Source organism: Ciconia boyciana, chromosome 3 (assembly GCF_034638445.1).
Source record: "Ciconia boyciana chromosome 3, ASM3463844v1, whole genome shotgun sequence".
In the NCBI taxonomy this organism is placed as follows: domain Eukaryota; kingdom Metazoa; phylum Chordata; class Aves; order Ciconiiformes; family Ciconiidae; genus Ciconia; species Ciconia boyciana.
This window is the reverse complement of record NC_132936.1, coordinates 1,168,565-1,186,880: the sequence shown is the minus strand read 5'-3', so window position 1 is coordinate 1,186,880 and position 18,316 is coordinate 1,168,565. Positions and strand designations below refer to the sequence as shown.

At 51.7% G+C, this 18,316-nt stretch overlaps 2 protein-coding genes across 3 annotated transcripts in view; both read right to left on the bottom strand.

Annotated features, from left to right (window-relative positions):
• The window catches only part of SELENOI (selenoprotein I), a 36,423-nt gene extending 32,175 nt beyond the window's left edge, over positions 1-4,248 (bottom strand). For both annotated transcript variants that reach the window (XM_072858146.1, XM_072858147.1), the window contains exon 1: positions 4,125-4,248. In XM_072858146.1, coding sequence (XP_072714247.1) covers positions 4,125-4,172 — 48 coding nt within the window. In that variant the 5' untranslated portion in view covers positions 4,173-4,248. The remainder of the gene's footprint in view (positions 1-4,124) is intronic.
• Positions 4,249-7,041: 2,793 nt separating this feature from the next.
• LOC140650161 (interferon-induced very large GTPase 1-like) lies at positions 7,042-16,760 on the bottom strand. The gene is made up of 2 exons (XM_072858144.1): positions 16,742-16,760; positions 7,042-15,541 (listed from the first exon to the last, which is right to left on the bottom strand). The coding sequence occupies exon 2, from the start codon at positions 15,537-15,539 to the stop codon at positions 8,226-8,228; it is 7,314 nt and encodes a 2,437-aa protein (XP_072714245.1). The 5' UTR covers positions 15,540-15,541; positions 16,742-16,760; the 3' UTR covers positions 7,042-8,225.
• Between the last annotated feature and the right edge of the window lie 1,556 nt (positions 16,761-18,316).

Genomic DNA, 18,316 nt, shown 5'->3' with positions numbered 1-18,316 from the left:
AACTCTATCGCGTGCAGGCTGGAGAGCTTCTGCCAGCCACAGCTTAAAGGCTGAGGCAGAGTCAAAGGCCGCAGAGCCATCTGCAGCAGGAACTGGTGGAGTCTTCCTGCAGAGGGTTTGGTTCTGACCATACATCACCTTTTTGGCTGGTCCCACCTAAAAGCAATCACTCATCCCAGCTGCTTTCCAGCTACACTGGCTTCGAGTACACACTCAAGTTACACACACAACGTGAGCCACCTTCTCAGGTGACCGGCTGTGCTGCTGCCACACACTGACTTCCAATACGTCCCCTCACCTTGGGGACGAGGCAGAGAAAGCAGCTTAACAGCTACGTTACTCTTCTGTTATTCTGCATTGCCATCCATACACATCCCACACTGCTCCTTCCTTGCTCCGTCCATTTGGGATGGCAGCTTACACTGTTCCAGAAGTTTTCTGGGCAAGAACAGTTAGTTGTACCCAGAAGGTCAACCAGCTTTTCATCAACACAGCGGTGATGGACCTAGAGTCGCACCTTCAAGGCAAAGAACAGGGAGAGCAGGACAAGCCTCAATGCCTAAAGCAAGGCTGGAATATGTGACCCAATATCAGAGATTTGTGCCTGGATCAGCTGCTTTCTCAAGGCTAAAACAGCAAAGAAAAAAAAGCTGCCCAAGCAAACAAGACACATAGGAAGGGAGCACTGCAGAGACCAAGTGGGGCTTCGTTACCCCCTACGGTAATCCAGTGTGTCAGCACTGATTGCTCTTCTCGATACAGTTCATTGCAATCTCCAGCAAAGCGCTTTCACCTGCAGGTACGCACACTGACAGCACTGCACAGCCCTGACGAGCACACGTAGGGCAGAAATGATGCTCTTTGAGCGAGCAGCGTGAACCCACCCACTCTTATCAAAGTCCCTGTTGACTCAGTAAAACCACAATCTCTGGAGCAAAGTGACTTCCGCCAGCAACACCACACTCCTGCCCTTAGGGCATAGGCAGCTTTATTGGCCTCTGCCTGTTGGTTCAGCTGTGCCAGGCTGGGAGCAATACCTCCATCAGAGACCTGCTTACACATTTCAGCCCTATGCCATCCAAAACCAAGGCCAGGAAACACAACGCTAGTGTGTAACTGGTGACAGTAAGCAGCCGATGCTGCCCACGCTGTGCTTTGTATGCTAGACGGGACTTTCCTCCTCGCCCCCGTCTGCCTTCAGGGTCCTGTTCATAGATTTAACTGCAATGGCATTTCCATCAGAGGCATCTCCAGAAAGACCAAGACCTGGGAGCAGGTCTTTGGTGCCTGCCACACAAACGAGAAGGTTGCTGCAGTTGTCTGGAACCTCCCAAGTTCAACTGCCAGCACCACCTGTAGAGGGTGGAGACCCCCTCATCACCACACAGGTACTGGGAGGGACGGCAGCAACACCACAAATCCCTCCAGGTACTACTGGAAATAGGCTGAACACACGACAATCTCCCTCTTCAAGCAAAAGCATTGTCTTCGTAGGAGTAAAATTAGTCACTTTGGGAGGCCTGGCTCAAAGCTGAGTGCATTTTGCTTACCTTTTTCCAGCACCCACACAAAACCACTCTCTTTCGCTGCCTTCCTAAACACACTCAAAGTTTACTGATGTCTGTCTTTCCCATGTCTATCCCATACAATGTCTTTCATGGGACACCTCATGCAACCTGTCACACTGGTCAAACCCACTCTACCAAGTCCATTTATCTCCAGCTCATCAGCTCTGGGTGCAAGAGGAGAGTGTGAGCAAGCCCTCACCACTCCTGCCCCCACAGACTGCTCCAGGAGGAGATCAGACCCCACAGACAGCCTCGCCCAGCTATACAAGACAGCACATCACCTGCTTCGCTCCCTGAACGCATCATAGAATCATAGAATCCCAGGTCGGAAGGGACCTCAAGGATCATCTGGTCCAACCTTTCTTGGCAAAAGCAGGGTCTAGACAAGATGGCCCAGCACCCTGTCTGGCCGAATCTTAAAACTGTCCAATGTTGGGGAATCCACCACTCCCCTGGGGAGATTATTCCAATGGCTGATTGTTCTCACTGTGAAAAATGTTCCTCTTGTGTCCAATCAGAACGTCCCCAGGATTAACTTGTACCCATTACCCCTCGTCTTTTCCATGTGACTCCTTGTAAAAAGGGAGTCTCCATCTTCTTTGTAGCCACCCTTTAAATATTGGAATAACCCCTAAGCCTTCTTTTCTCAAGGCTGAACAAACCCAGTTCTCTCAGCCTTTCCTCATATGGCAGGCTTCCAGTCTTGGATCGTCTTTGTGAAGCTTCTCTGGATCCTCTCCAGCCTGTCCACATCTTTTTTGTATAGCGGGGACTAAAACAGACTTGTCCTAACTGTCCTGCACACGTAAACAACACCCCACAAACCACCCAGGATGACTGCAACGTGGCCCAGTGTGATGGATCCTAGAACAAGAGCAAAGGAGAAGGTGAGGTGAACCCTTTTAGCTTCACTGCTGATGTGGGAGAAGAAAAAACATGGCAAACACCCTCCTCTCCACATAAACACACAAACCAGTGTTCCCCTGTGTTAAGGATGCCACATGCTTTGGCCCCAGACCAGCCCCTAGAGATTTAAAGTGCCACAGCAGAGCCTGTTAGCACTTACAGCAGCTTCCTTCAAAGGTTTCCAGTGCTTAGAACTCAGACTGCCACGCTCGCGCGAGGAGACGGGGACAATCTCTGGCACGTTTCTGTGGGTCTGACTGTGCAGGGAGCAGCCACAGGGCAGAAGCAACGTGGTCCTGAGCTAAACGTCGGGGGAGTCCCTGGGCTGGCCGTGCTCCCACCACAATGCAGACCCACACGCACCCAGAGTTCCCTCCTCCGTGGCCCTTTCATGGGCAGGGGCAACCACAGCACAACCCAGCAAGGCGCCAACCTCGCTGCATGCGGTGACATGCCACAGCTGCCTCCCCCTTGACCACGTCGCTGCCAGCCCAGGAAGGGGTGGGGGGACAGGCAAGCTGCCACAGCGCCGCTCCCAACACGGCACCCAGCAATGCCCCCCACTCCCAGGGACAGCCTGGGGGGGGGCACACACATCGAATGTGATCACACCCCACTCAGTAACGTTGTAGCGTGCTGTACTGCAGGACGTGAAGCTGCGTCCCCACCCCAGGAGCACGGCTGGGGGAGCACGGTGCACGCAGCCTGTCCTCCCCGAGGTGGGGGGACAAACAGCCTGGGGGTGCCCACCTGGCATGCGGACACGCTCACACCGTGTTGTGCTGGACGTTGTACCCTGCAGCATCACACACGGCGTCCTCGTCCCCGCTGGGAAACAGGCTGGGGGTGCCCAGTTTGCAGGTGGACACCCCTTGACTCGCTGCAGGGCACACGACGGTCCCCCTGTCCCCTCCTGCAAGGAGGGGGTCCCACTTCCCACACGGTCACACCTTCACCACACTGCTCCTCACCGCACCCAGTGCCCCCCACACCCCACCGTGAAACAGCTGGGGAGGGAGGAGAGAGATTAAAAGCGTTTTATTACACCGCATTGCACTGGCCCACGGCACGGCCCACCCGGGGAACTGCGCGTGGGGTGGGGGGGACCCTGCGCGCAGCCGAGCACCCACCGCACTGCCCTGGACCTCACCGCACCCCGCGGTGCGGGGCACACACTTCATACAACCACCCTTCCCCTGCATGGCAACCCCTCCACGGCGCCGGACCCCACTGCGGCTGCCCCCGCCCCACAGAACTGGGCCCCACGGCTCCCCCTTCTACGGACCCAGGACCTACGGCAGCCCCCGCCTCCCCCCACGGCACAGGGCCCCACTGCAGCTTCCCCCCCCCAGCTCCGGGTCCCACGGCACCCCTCCCCACAGCACCTCCCGCCCCCCACGGCACCGGGTCCCACGGCACCCCTCCCCACAGCACCTAACCGCTCCCCCTGCCTCCGGGCCCCACTGCAGCCCCCCACCACGCACCTCCTTTCCAAACAGCGTCCCCGAGAGCTCCCGCCCAGGCACGGCCGCCCCCTCAGACACCCCTCCCCTCACGGCGCCAGGCCCTGAGGCGGCCCCCGAGCTCGGGGCCCCACGGCCAGGCCCCCGACGGCCCCCAACCCCCGCGTCCCGCTCGGCGCGCCGGTACCTTGTACTTGCCGAAGCCGGCCAGCTGCTCGGCGGTCACGTACTCCATGGCGGCCGCACCACCCGGTCCCGGCCCCGGTCCCGCCGCTCCGCGCCCGCCCGCCCAGGCCCCCGCCGGCCGCCGTAGCCCGCCTCCCGCCGCCGCCGCCGCATCGGCCCACCCGGCGTGGCCGTGACGTCACCGCGCCCCGCCCGCCGCGCGGCCGGGCGAGGCCAGGGGCCGGCTGCGGGAGGGCGCCCCCTGCAGGGCGGGAGGGCGCCGGGCGCTGAGGGGAGCGGCCGGCCTGCGCGGGCGGTGGGGTTGCTGCTGTCAGGGGCCGGCTCTGAAAAGTGACTTTTTGGGGGGAAAAAAGACCTGGGGAGGTCCCGTAGGGGTGGACCCCGCCGCAAGCGCAGAGGAGGGCGAGCCAGGCCTGCCTTGGGCACCTCGCCCATGCGGAGGCGATGAGGAGGCGAGGGAGGCCGGCTCTCCCTGGGGAGGCGAGGGGATCGCCCCCCGCCTCGGGGGGCCAGGCTCGCAGCCGGCAGCCCGGGCAGCCCGGCTCTCCCGGGGGCTGCTGAGCCCTCCCTCCACGCCCGGGGGCCGGGAGCAGGTATTTGGTTAAAAAGAAACCCCTCCTCGGGGGAAGGAGAAGGAGCAGGGGCTGCCGCAGGCGGCTGGGGCTCAGCTGAGGGGACCGGCGGCAGTGGTGGACTTGGTGTTAGGTTTACGGTTGGATTTGATGATCTTAAAGGTTTTTTCCAGCCTAAATGATTCTATGTATCTTCCCCCACGCACCTCATCCCCCATCACTGTCCAATGAGGAATTCTGGGATTTACGCCAAATGGAAAGAAAAGCGTCAACGTTTTCAGTTTCCCATCTCGCAGGAACATCTGCCCAGTCCCAGCCCTGCTGATTCCACTTGTGCGTTTTGCTGCAGTTTTATCATTTTTCCTTTAAAGAAAAGTGAAAGAGAAAGGTGGTCCAAAGGGCCCAGAACAGGGGGACCTTCCCAGTGCAGCTTGGACTGGGAGCACCCCAGGCTGCATGTACACTGAGGCCGGGACCGCTGGGAGAACCCCAGGGGCACGTAGGGCAGGGCTATGGGCTCCACGGGGAGCCTGTCCATGTCCCACGGCTCCAGGGACAGGGGGGACAAGGGATGTGTGTTTGGGATCCCATGGGAAGGGGGAATGGGGGGGTACACACAAGGAGGAGGGACGGGAAGGATAGAGCAAGGAGATAAAGAAGAAGATAAAGCAAGGAAGGGGGAGAAAGAAAATGAAAGCAAAGTTGGTACACTCGGATCTCCCCATCTCCTCTTCCAGCACCATCCTGACCTCCTCCCAGCCTCTCACCCCAGCCCTGTCACCTGCCTTCTCCAGCCTCCATCTTTCCCACCGTATGCATGAGACAGACTCCCACCAGCCAGTTCCTGGTCAGCTTTACATTCACACCCCACCATCAGCAGGTCCCTTGCCTTTCCTAACTACTTCTTTTCAGCCAGTCAGCGTCGCTGAGAACCTTAGTTACAAACCTTGCAGACAGGGAGAGCTACTGCATCCCTGTGTCACTTGAAGGCATGTTTGCATTCCTTCCCACAGCAATGCCTGCAAGGAAGGACGTGCCAGACGATCCCTCTGAGGCAGACACGGGCCAAGGTGGACTGGCAGAGACACTGAAAGGCGTGGGCCTCCGCGTAGAGTCCTGGAGAAGGAGCTGGGAGTTACTGGCACACAGGCCTTGAGACATCTGAAAGATGAAGATTACCTAAAGTTTGCAAGCCATGCACAGTACACATGGGAGAAAAAAAGCCCTGAAAGAGTGCTCCAGGCACATGGCACGGCGAGGGTACCAGCACGGACCCTCCACCCGCTTGGTACCCCAGCCCGGACCTGAGGCCACCCAACTCACCAGCTGGTCCAGCTTGAAGTTTGCTGGTGAATTCACACGCACGCCCCACACACACCCGGTTTGGGGGATATAGACACTTGCTCCCCACCCAGTGGTCGGCACCAGGCATGTGGGCTGTGACCCACGGTCCTGCTCCAGCTGCTGGTGCTCAGCCCTTCGCTCACCTCATTCACACCGGTCCTCCCAGGCACTTCATTTTCAGGACATGCACCATTCCCACCCCAGTGGCTGGAAGTTAAAGACCCCCACTTGCTCCAGTAGCTGGCACTGAGACCCCCCCACTCACTCCCGTAGCTGCACTGGGACCCCACTCAGTCCCGTAGCTAACACCACAGGCCAGGGGCACCCGAACCCCCAGTCTGACTCCAGTAGCTGGCCCCAAATCCACACACGCATAGCTCTCACCAGTAACTGGCACTTAGTCCTTGCAGCACACACTCACACGGGCCAGGTTTGTTTCTTGTCATTGTCTCCATGTCTGCTTTGTCATGTCTGTGTCTTGGTATATTTGGGGTTTGGTTCCCCTTTTTTCCCTTAGTTTCCCATCTGACCAGCTCCCCGATCAGATAACCTCACTGGAATAAACCTTCTCACCCTCTCACTCATCAATTAGCGTGACTGACCAGGCGTGGTTCCCACCGCTGCCTCCCTTAGCATTTGTCAAGTCAGACTTGTGTAACAGGATGTTCTCGTTTATGGCTTCCTCCCCTTCTTATCAATCCTTGAGACACTGAAGAAGGTCCTTGACCAGACACCCTGAAAGGAGCAGACACTCTCCTTCCACACACCCTTACACAGACCATCGCCCAGTTGCCACCTACCTGTCTTCACAGCACGAACGCTGAAGTCACACACAACTGTGGCTCACCTGAAAATAACGGATACAGAGACCAGTCCAATCCAACGCGATTAGTTTATTAGCAAAACTACAAAGGATTGTACTGAATCACCACTTTGGCCAACTCTCCAGGAGGCCCTTGGGTTTCCAGCGGTGTTGCAGGAACTGCGCAGCAAAAACCACCAACCACCTCACTGGTGCAGTCCCAGCTGGTTACATGTTCTCCAGACCATGGCTCCATTGCCTCCAGCCTGTCTTGACAGCACAAACACCAATGTCACACACTGCCGATGGCTGCTGAGGAAGCTGCAAAGATACGTAATTCTCCACATTGGTCATACAAAGGCTTTTGCTCAACAGCTAAGCAAATAGCAAGAGCAGTGGCTATTACGGCTAAGAGCTGGAGGAAAGTTCACCAGGTCCAGGCACCTGCGTAGGAATGGCTCACCTTAACATATAAAGTATACCTAATAAAAACTGAGTTAAACTCCTACCTAAATCCACATGGGCTGTTAACTGCTTTAAAGACAGAGACAGAACAGCTACTGCTCCGAGCACCAGCTCCGTTTATCAATAAGGGATCGATAAGAGAATGATAATCCCAAAAAGCAAAACAGCACAGCTTGCAGCCGACGTTGAGCTGCTCTCAGATCCCGCAGCCCTTTCTTTAAGCATGACAAGTACTTGCTGCAGGAAAACTATTTTTTGCCAGTGTCACATATTTTCTCATAGCAGCTGATAAAGTCAGTACTTTCTAGTGCTGCCTTTGCTCTTCATCTGGCACTTGGTCTTAATCTTGGCCATATGACTGCTCGCTGCAAGAATGTTTTTCTTTTTTGCTCTAAGACAAAGCAGATGTAAATGTTTATGGCAAGAAGGGAAGAGGACTCTGACTTTATCATGAAGCAAGGGAATTTCTGAGTGATGGCGGGAGCAGCATGCCTTATTTCACCCAACTTTGTGAGCAATTAGATATCGTTTTCTTCATGTGGCTGGAGGTCGTCATAGTCATTATAAACTGAGGTCATAGTCATTATAAACATTTTAAACTAAGGGAGGCCAAATTTAGACTGGATTTAAGAAATAAATTTTTTACAACGAGGGTGGTGAGGCACTGGCCCAGGTTGCCCAGAGAGGCAGTGGAGGCCCCATGCCTGGAAACATTCCAGGTCAGGTTGGACGGGGCTCTGAGCAACCTGCTCTGGTTGAAGATGTCCCTGCTCTTGCAAGGGGGTTGGACTAGATGACCTGTAAAGGTCCCTTCCAATCCAAAGCATTCTATGATTATAACAATATTTTGTTGATAGACTTGTGCTATGTTCTTCTAAAATGCAAAGCAGTTGCGGTTTGTCCTTCATATCGACTTGGCCTAAAGCTTCTCCAGTTCGACAAGAGCTTCCTGCTTTGTAATTCTCTGCCATGAAGCAGGGATTTCTCCTTTTCCTTGAAATTTCCCATTGTACCGTTTTTCTAGCTCTGTCCTGAAATGAGACACAAACCATTTCCAGTATGCTTGCATGGATGGATCAGGAGGAATGTTCCAAGTGGAATAAGGAGGTCCTGCATCCCGGTATCTCTTGTAGGGGATCCATGTGTCTTCACCAATCCTGAATAAACAGTCACTTGCAACGCTACTAGAACAAATATCAATGACCAGATTGTCTGTTTTATGCCACTTGTATCCCGTCAAAACTTGCGGACGGTGGAAGACAAGCTGATGGTCTCCATCATGATTCTGCATGGTGTTTGTGCAAATGGCCCCACAAAAGGGACACTTCTCCCAACACCCTGCAAACTGTTCAGCCAGGATTGTATGAGGCTGCCTTTCAAAGGAGGTCATATCAGCACTAGCAAACTCTTCCTTGAGATTATCTCTCAGGGGAGCCAGTGCTTCCGATATGGCATTATTCAGGAACTCTATGTCTGTTATCTCCTGATGCTCAATGCCCTTCAGGTCCCTTCTGGGCAAGCTCAGCATCTCTCCAAGTGCGCTGCAAAATTCATCCAGCCAAAGAGAGATTTTGTCATTTCTGTCTTTTCTGTCTTTGACAATGTTGGTTGATGTAAAAACAGCTGCCTGGATGCTTTCATAGTGGTGAGCAAGGGAGTCATCTAAAAACTTCTCCAGCCTCCTGTTCTTATCTAAACAGTACGTCTCAACACGTGTCTCAATGTAACTCTGTAAAAAGTCTCCTGGGCAATTAAGGTACTCCTTGAAATTCTGAAAATTTTCTTCTTCTGCCAGGTATCTCAGTATGCAAACTTCCAGAGAGGATCTATTGCCATTGAAATCTGGTATTTTACCCTTCATGTCTCGAGCTATAGCAAGAGCTGTCTTCTCATAGACCGCCTGGCGAAGAGCTGGGGCAATCTTGTCACACAGGAAAACAGCAAATGTTGTGATAGAAGTGGCTCCTTGGCAGGAAATCTGGAAACATTTAAAGAAATCTTCTCTCTTGCTCTCCAGGTAGATGGCTGGATCATTTGCTTTTCTGAATGCTGTATGCATGGCTTTAAACCTTTCCGCTGCCATTCTGCACAGATACAGTGATAAATCTATTCTGTAATCTTTATTAAAACTGTATTTTGCATTGCTAGGGACAGAGTTCATACCTTTCTGTACTTCATTTAGTATTTCATGAATAAAACTTCGACTGTAATCCCTTTTCTCCTTTTCCTTCTTATCAATGTTTGCCCTCACACCCGCTATGATGTTATCTGTAATGCGGTGTATGTTGTTCACATCAGCATCATCAAAACTGATACTCAGGATGCCCCAACGTTTTTTCTTAGCGACATGTTTCTCCAAGTCAACAGAAAATACTCTGTGCTTGGGAAATGTCCTGATTCGTCTATGTAAGTTAGGCTCCTTAAAGTGATCTAGAAGGACATCTTCTATTTCCACATCAATATCAACCTGTTCCAGAGGGGGAGCAGCAAGGGAGACTTCAGTAATCCAGATTGCCCAGAGAGAAATAAAGTTGTCTCTCAGTTCTCTTTCACTTAGTCTCTGGCCTTTTAGAGACAAAGCCAACTCCCTACTCTTTTTCAGGAGCTCATTTTCATAGTCTGACTTCCTTTCATCCAGTTTACACTGGTTCTTCTTTAGTTCAATAAGATTCTCACACTTCTTTCTAGTTTCAAGAAGAAGAGACTCTTTTAGTTCTTTCAGCTTCAGTTCTGTGCTGCCTTTCCACTGGACCAGTATCTCACAGTCTCTGTCTTCACTGAAATACTTTTCCATGTCTTTCGTGATGGCATCACTTGTCCCTTGCACTAGTTTTTCAAGGTGTTCTGTGGTGACTTTCTGCAAGTCCCCATTCCGAATTTTATTGTCCAGTTTCATTTGCAAGTCCAAGATGTGACTCCTCAGCTGCCAGGTCCACTGACTAAATGCGGTTTCCAGTTTCTTGTATGCAGCAATCTCCACTGAATTCTTGAAGCTGAAAATGAAGTTTTCATTCAGCAAAGCATTCCAGAGGTCACTAATACGAACTTTCAAGCTCGAGAGCCTCAAAATGCTGCCCTGCGACTCCTTCTTGGCAGCTTGGAGAATTTTGCTCTTTAATTCCTGGACGTTCTGGCTGTAGGTGGGATTGGGCGGTGCCATTGGGGGGTTTCCTTCCCACAAGTGAGCAAAGTAATGAATGTGGGTGTTCACGTCAAAGCGGATGACGTCACTGAAGCAGGAGACATCACAGAATTCCTGCTGGGCGGCTGTCATGGTCATTTCATCCAGCTTTTCCTGCAGACGTCTCTGTCCTTCCATGTTCTGTTCCTTAGCAGCTATTTCTCCCACATTTTGATGTACAAACAGGCAGCTAGGGGAAAGATTTACTTGCTTCATCCTCAGAAAAGCCTGCACAGCAATCTGAAGGACATCTTGCATTTCTGAAGGATTTTCTCCAAAGATATTGATCAGAGTCATGTTGCCAATGCCAATGACAAAGGTGGCCAGCTCGTTGTCATGATTAAGGGACTGTTTATTGGCCATCTCTATGGCACGAAGTCCCTCTGTGTCAACAACTAGCATGTAATCAAAGTCCAAATCCTGTTGCAGCTTCTCATCCGCTTTAATTAGCTGCATAAATGCTCCCCGGGTGCATCTCCCTGCACTGACGTTAAACTGAAGACCAAACATAGCATTCAACAGGGTTGACTTCCCTGTGCTCTGGATGCCAAGCACTGAAAGAACAAATACTCGTTTGTCCCCTAGCTTCTCAATTAATCTGTCAAAGATTGCTCCAACCCATCGTAATGGTACGTAAGAAGCATCACCATCCATCAGCTCAATAGGATACCCTGAAACCATCAGATCAGCTGCAATTTCAGGTAGTTTGACAAAACATTTATCCTCAGAGTTCATTGATTGCAGAGCTTCATAAATCTGCCCCACCTCTCTCAAAATATGCTCAAGGCCAATGGACGAATCGTTGATTTCATTGGATAGGGCATTTAACTTACTCAGCAACAGAGGTTTCAGATTGTTTTTTTCATTGCTTTTCTTTATTGCCAGGATTTGAGACCATAACTGGTGATATTGTCTCTTCAGTTCATCAAGGCTATCAGAGGTCAGGTCATCCATAAAGACCTTCATCCACTGCAGGAAGTATTTCTTGGTATCTGCTGGCTGTGACTGGAGAAAGCCAAGGACTGACTTCATCAGCTGATTGAGGGGGAATGCTTTCTCTAGTTGCTTTCTTCTTATTGTCGCCTTCTCTGATTCAATTTGGCTCCGATGATGCTCTATGCTCTTATTCCTCTTTTCCTGCAAGCGAGTGAGTTCTTTGTCCTTTTGGCACCACGTGTACCACAGTTTTCCTTGAAGAGGCAGTAGCTGGGATTTGATCTCAGACAACTTCTCTTTCTTCAGAAGCTTCACCAGCGCCTTTGCCTTTTCTTTGCCTGTCACACACGCATCTGTATCTTCATCAACTAAGAACCCGTGCTTGCGAGCTTTGTCCAGGCAGGCGTCAAGGCTGAAAAGCATGTTAGACCCTTCCAGGAGATCCTTGATTATTTTTGTCAGCTCACCCATTAATTCTGCTTCGTTTCTGTTTTTGATACCTATTCTTATGTTTTGGCTAGATCGGCCAGGTGCAACATTCTCTTTTTCAGTGAAAAGACAAACCAAAGGCCTTTGCGACTGCCACAGGTCACGTAAAATCTTCATCCCTTTCTTGTCACTCTGATCAGACTCAGATACAAGAGCCACGTTCACAGCAGCTATCTCCTGTAAAAACTGTAGCTGTTCTGTGTGATCCCTTGCATCTCCATGCAGGTTACAGAAAGCAACACAGCAGTCAAAGCTGTCATCATCGCTGCCCCGGGGACAGTACCAGGAGATCTCCACAACACCTTTCATCAGCAAGCAGTCTTTGGTGCTGCCTTTGCAATGTCGGTGGAAAAAAATGTCATGCTTTTGTTTGCTCAGCAGAGCATTGAGGATCTGAGACTTGGAAGAGGAGGGAGAACTGCCGATCCGTATGAAGGACACGATGGGTGTCTCTGCCTGATAAATGAGTTTGTTTTTGTAACTGTTAATTTTGCCCTGCTTTCCCAACTTCTCAGCCCCTTTCCAGCTCTTTTTTATTTGGCTGAGGGACCAGAGGGGGAACTCTATCTGTGAAGTGCATGGGTTTGGTACCAGGAGAGGAAGCGCAAATTGGCAGAAAGCAAGCTTTGTTGAAATGTACTGTCTCATGAAATCATCAGCGCAATGAAAAATTGCCATCTGAAGGTCCATGGGGTGCACATGACTGTCCCTGGTTGCAGATTCAGGGGCTTCTTCCTCCAAATCAGTGAAAAAGTCATCAAAGGAATCCGAGGGTTCATGCTCTTGCTCTGTGGTTTTTGGCATGGGTGGAAGCCCTGGATTGCTCTCATCCTTGCAAGTCAGGTACCTCACCCGATAATCAACAGTTAATAGCTTTTGCAAGAAGTAAAATGGTAGTTCATTGTCCTTGCTGGGCTGGCTGTCATGTAAAGATGTCTTGTATATGATGTGGAAATCTTCCGTCCCCATTTTTCTTGGATAGTGACTTTCTAGTCCAAGGCGCTGAAGTAAGTGGAGGAACTCTTGGTTTGCAATGGCTTGATTTGCCTTGGATTCACTGCCGTCTGATTTGGATTTGGACTGACTGGAAGGCTCTGTTCTTTGAAAAGTGTCTTCTATGTCTTTGATTATACTGTGTTTCTTCAGATCGTCACATGTGTCATCCAAGTGCCCACTGATGAAGGAATTCAAGTCGCTTTCCAGCATCTCCCAGTCTTTGAATGCACTGTGCTTTTCAAGGAGAGTTTTTATCTCTGTGGACCATAAGTTTTTCATTTGATCTTCCATGAAAACTAAACGCTCATTCTTCTGCTCAAGGGACACCTCTTTATATTCGGATGTTACAGTTAGACCCGTCAGCAGCAGGAAGGCCTGGGCTCTGTAAACATCTTGCTCCTTCAAACTCAGATACTCCTTATGCCCCATTTGCATTTCATTTATCATGAAGTTAATTTCTGGACATCCAAGGAGGTACTGAAAAGTGCTCCTTTCCACCTGGTATCCCGCGCTGGTTGTAATTAGGAGCACCAACAGTTCTATGTCTTTCTGTGCCCTTTCCTGGAGAAACTGGAGTAAGGAATAAACAGCTAGGCTTGCAGTCAAGGTGGCTTTTATCTTTGCTTCATGAATGGCAGATGCAGAGGTTTCTGGTGCGTAGGTGACTTCCTGGATGTACTCCTTCATTTGCAGCAGTGTCTTGGTAAGATCTTCAAGCTCAGAAACATTGGGAGTTTCGGGAAGTGTGTGCTCAGTATGGAAGATCCATTGCATAATGAAGGAAGACCTGGGGAAGTCCTTGACAGAATAGACATGAGGATCCAGGAGGCACCTCAACAGAGACTTGATATAGGTGGTGTTTTCTGGAGGTGACTTCTTGCAAAGCAGAACGATATTCACCAGGAACTCCTGCAGTGCTTTGTCCGACAGACATACGTTGATCCAGACACTATGGTTTTTCGTTTTTTCATTCAGATTCTGTTTGAAATCTATCAGTGTGAGCAGTTTCCTTTCATCCACCGTCACCTCCCAGGCCTTCACACACTCCATGAAAGCTCTGGCCTCTTCCACTGCACTGACCAGTTCCTCTCCAAACATGGTGCCGACACTGTGATTCGTTAGCGCTTCATACGCAGCCCTGAGGCTGCTGCTCATTTGATAGATGGACTTAAAATCACTGCTGTGATTTAACTTGATTATATCCCACACTGGGATCAGCTGAAAGCCTCGGTCGATAACGCACCAGGTTGTGTTATTAGTTACAAGCCCCAGTTTCCACTGAAGAAGAGAATCCGTCTCTGATGGGCCCCCTGTGTTGGTCACGTAGACCTGAACCGCTGTGTAGGCACTCTTTCCGTCTCTTCCCTGAAAAGAAGCCTGTGAGCTAGATTTTGAAACGTCCACGTCCAGTCCCACACTGACACTGAAGCCGCTGAAGCTGGCCCCAATGTAGGAGTTCAGTGCTTCAGATGCTTGTCGCTTCATCTCTTCCCGCTGCTCAGCTCTGAACCCTTCCGTAGATGCCTTCCACCAGAATATCCCCCCAAAGTGGAGGGGACCCTGGTTTACGTGGGACCCAAACCTGCTGAAGAAGCTCGCACACCTGCTCTTCAGCATGTTGAGCCTGTCTGCTTCCTCAGTGATGCTCAAAAGATGCTCGATGTCTTTCAGCTCCTGCAGGGCCGCATCCGAGAGGTAAAGCTGATGCTTTTGGAAGTAGCAGGAGGCCAGAGGGATGTACTGGTACTTGGTGGTGCAAATGTAGCTCTGCTCAGAGCGAGACTGGTGGGTGTCCTCCGATCGCGAGGACTTGCTGTAATCTACATTAGCTTCAACATTAAACCCCCAGAACCCGGCTTTGGCAGAAACGCTGATGCTGAACCCCAGCTGCTCCATGGACTTCATGAAAGTGGCTTCTGCTGCAGAGGAGGAGAACTCCTTCCTCTCAAGCAGTGACCCTTGCTCTGGACCAGCAAGCTTGAATCCATCAGGAACCCTGATGAGCTGGTCTCGCTTTGCCAGCACATCCGCAAGGCTGCTGGTTCTGTAAATGCCCTGCAGGGCCAGTCCCCCCGACGCCCGCCTCAGGACCTCCGTCTCGGAGACGTTCTCACCCCTGCCCACTGACGACTCCTGCTTCTCCAGCTGCTTCTGGATGCTTTCCAGCACATCCACCAATGACTTCTGTGCTGGTGCCCAGTACTCTTTGGGAATCTCCATGGCTTGCCACAGAGCCTCCTCTTTCTGTCTTATAACGTCCTTGCTGTGGCTGCGGCTCTTGTGCATTTCTTTCAGCTCCTTCAGGGCTAGCTTGGCTGCTTCTTGTCTCTGCTTTGTCATCTCCAAGCGCTCCTTCTGCAGGTCCTCAAAAGTTGCTTTGTTGTCTGTTAGTTCCAGGAGTTTTCGGAGTGCCTTTCTTTCCCAGGCGTATCGTACTTTGCACTCCAGCTTAAGGTAGTCTTCATACTGCAGATGTTTCAGGGCTTCTCTGGACTTGACTCCCAGTATCTCCGACAGTTTGGGGAGCCAGTATCCATCATCCAGTCCTTCTTTCTCACATGCTTCTGCCAGTAGTTTTTTAGCAAGATATGCCTTTTCATCATCCTCTAGTATTTCCTCCTGTGAACCCATAGCTGTGGAAGAAGAAAACAGACTTTCTTTTAAGGTATGTTGTAGGAGGCCCCAGCCTCTTATAAGAGGGCTGTCCAGCAGCTCCGGTGCTGGGGATTCCTCCTACCCGGCTGCTGGAGCCCAGCCTGGGATGCCCCAAGACCCGGCAGTCTCTGTCCCGGGACAATGGATGTGCCTGCTGCTTTCCCATTTGCAGGTTCAACCCTGAAGCTGAGTGTGTAGCCGGGAGACAACACACAGACACAGACACAGACTCTCTCTCTCTCTCTCTGACTTGGCAACACAACCTGCCACGGACAATGTGCTGCCTTCAACAGCACTCACGTATACCCAACAGGACTCATAAATACATAAGTACAGACAGCCATGCGCATTCCCGGATCCCTCAAGCACCGGCACAGCCCCTCTGTCCATCCAACACCCCTGCCTGCATCCTGCACCCTCTTACCAGCCTCACAGGTCTCCTCCTCACTGGCTGCTCCAGCTTGGTGCTCACTAGCAGAGGCACACATTCATCTCACTGGCACCCCACGCTCATAGGACACACTCACCCCGAATACCCAGCGCCAGGCACACAGGCTGTGACCTGTGGTCCCACTCCAGCTGCCAGTGCGGAGCCCCTCACTCATGCCTGTTCCCCCCCAGGAGCTGGTTCTCAGGACACACATCGTTCCCACCCCAGTGGATGGGAAAAATCCAAGTTGTCCCTGTCCAGAGCTGTGCCTGGAGCATCCTGTTGGCCCGTCATTAGTGACTGGAGACTTTGGGTCTTTGGCATTGTCTCCGGGACCCCCTGTCTATCCCGTTTGTGTCCCTGTGTGGTTTCGTTTATCGTGTCCCCCCTCGCTTATTATCCCATATGCATTGGAAAGGTCCTTGACTGCTAACCTTAATCGAGCTGACGCTCTCACTGTACACGTGCCTTTACACCTTTTTTTTTATACTGTCATACAAACCTGATAATTATCTCTGTCTCAATTCAGTTGGATACTGAAGAGATTTATTCAGTGCACAAAACCTTCCCGTGCATTCAGCTTTTGTCCCACCAACGACATAAGATTCTTACCAACACAGGTATTGATCAGAGGTGCTTGTGACTGGGCTCTTGGACCCTTTCAGAGCCTTTAGCGTCAGCTTTTCCTTTAAAGTCAGTGAAGATTTAGGCAATACGCTCAATGGATATGGGGTCTGATTCATCTCACCTCACAGCAGATACTCCTTTTGGTCAGATGCTTGACTTTTCCAGAGGACACAGGCAGCCAAGGTCTGCAGCTCAACTGAGGCAGCACACCATCACACGGCAGGCCTGGTAGACAAGGCTGGGGTGTTAAGAAGAAGATGGGGACCACCTCAACAATTGAAGAGGCAAAACACCAGGAAGAAAAGGCCCAAAATCCTAAAGGAGAAGACCAGACAGTCAGGAGATGGCAACCCATCAACGCAGAGGATTCATTCCAGGGAGCGGTGGAAGCCATCCCTTCTCTACCAGTGACAATTGCCCAGCCAGCAAAGACTCATCAGGGTCTTTTTGGGGTGGTGACCAGACTAGGGTTTTGCCTGGGACCTGAACCCACATACCCATTGCGTACATTAACCCAGGGACAGTTTGCAAAGTACCTATCTCCTGCTTCCAGAGTCTCTTCTGCACACAGCAAAAGGTGCCCAGAAGGTGCCTCAGGACAGGACTGTAATGCTTGTACACCATAACATCACGGGGAGGAAGACCAAGCCTGGCCACGAAGTCAAAGCTCAATCTGACTGTAATTTAAAGAGGATCCCCCAGCATAGGGATCCTCTCCCAGTACCCAACTACCTGCTGACCTCTCAAATACTGGCCCTCCTGCCACCACCACCCAGCCACCAGCAAGGGAGGGTGCAGGGCTCATGCCTGCTTTCTTGAGGGGAGAAGATGTGGAAGGATGGAGAGCTGGCTGAAGAATGAAGAGTAGGCTGGTCTGCGAGAGCAAAGCCTGGAGACCTGTGGAAAAGTCCCAGCTCCAGATACACAGGCTGTCCAGTTGACATCTGTGCTCTCTGGTCAGGCTCAGCTAGCCTCAAGACAAAGTCGGGATGTGGCAGAGCCTGGGGGAACGGCACTGACAATGCGGCAGCATGTGCCCTGTCCCACCACTGGCCAGATCATGCATCTGCTGCTGTGGGTGAAGCTCAAGCCCTCGAACACCATGGTGGGTTGGCCTCCGCTGGGAACTAAGCACCCACCAGCAGCTCATGCAGTCCCGCCAGCAGGACAGGGGAGAAAAGTGGAAAAGCAAAAGCAAGAAAAACTCCTGGGTTGAGATAAGGAGAGTTTAGCCAGCGAAGGAAAGCTGCGTGTGCTCGCAAAGCAAAGTAGGGTGTTTATTCACTAATTCCCATCAGCGGGCAGATGTCCAGCCGCTCCCTGGGAAGCCACTCCCTCAGTGCAAGTGACAGCTGCTTGGGAAGGCAAATGCCACAGCCACCAACATCTCCCCTTCCTCCTCCTTCCCCCCAGCTTTGTTTGCTGAGCACAACACCATGCGGCGCTGTCCCTGCGCCGTTGGCCCATTGGCCCATCTCGCCCGTTGGCCCATTACCAACACTGTTTCAGTCTCAGATGCCCAAAACAGCACCACACAGCTGCGATGGAGAACATTAACTCCAGTCCAGCCAGACCCTGAACTAGCACCCAGGCACACTTTGAAGTCCCAGCATGGCTTCACTTCTTCAAGAATAAGGAAAAAGCCACACACAATTGCATTAGTGGACGCAGAGGACCACTAAGCATATTTATGGAA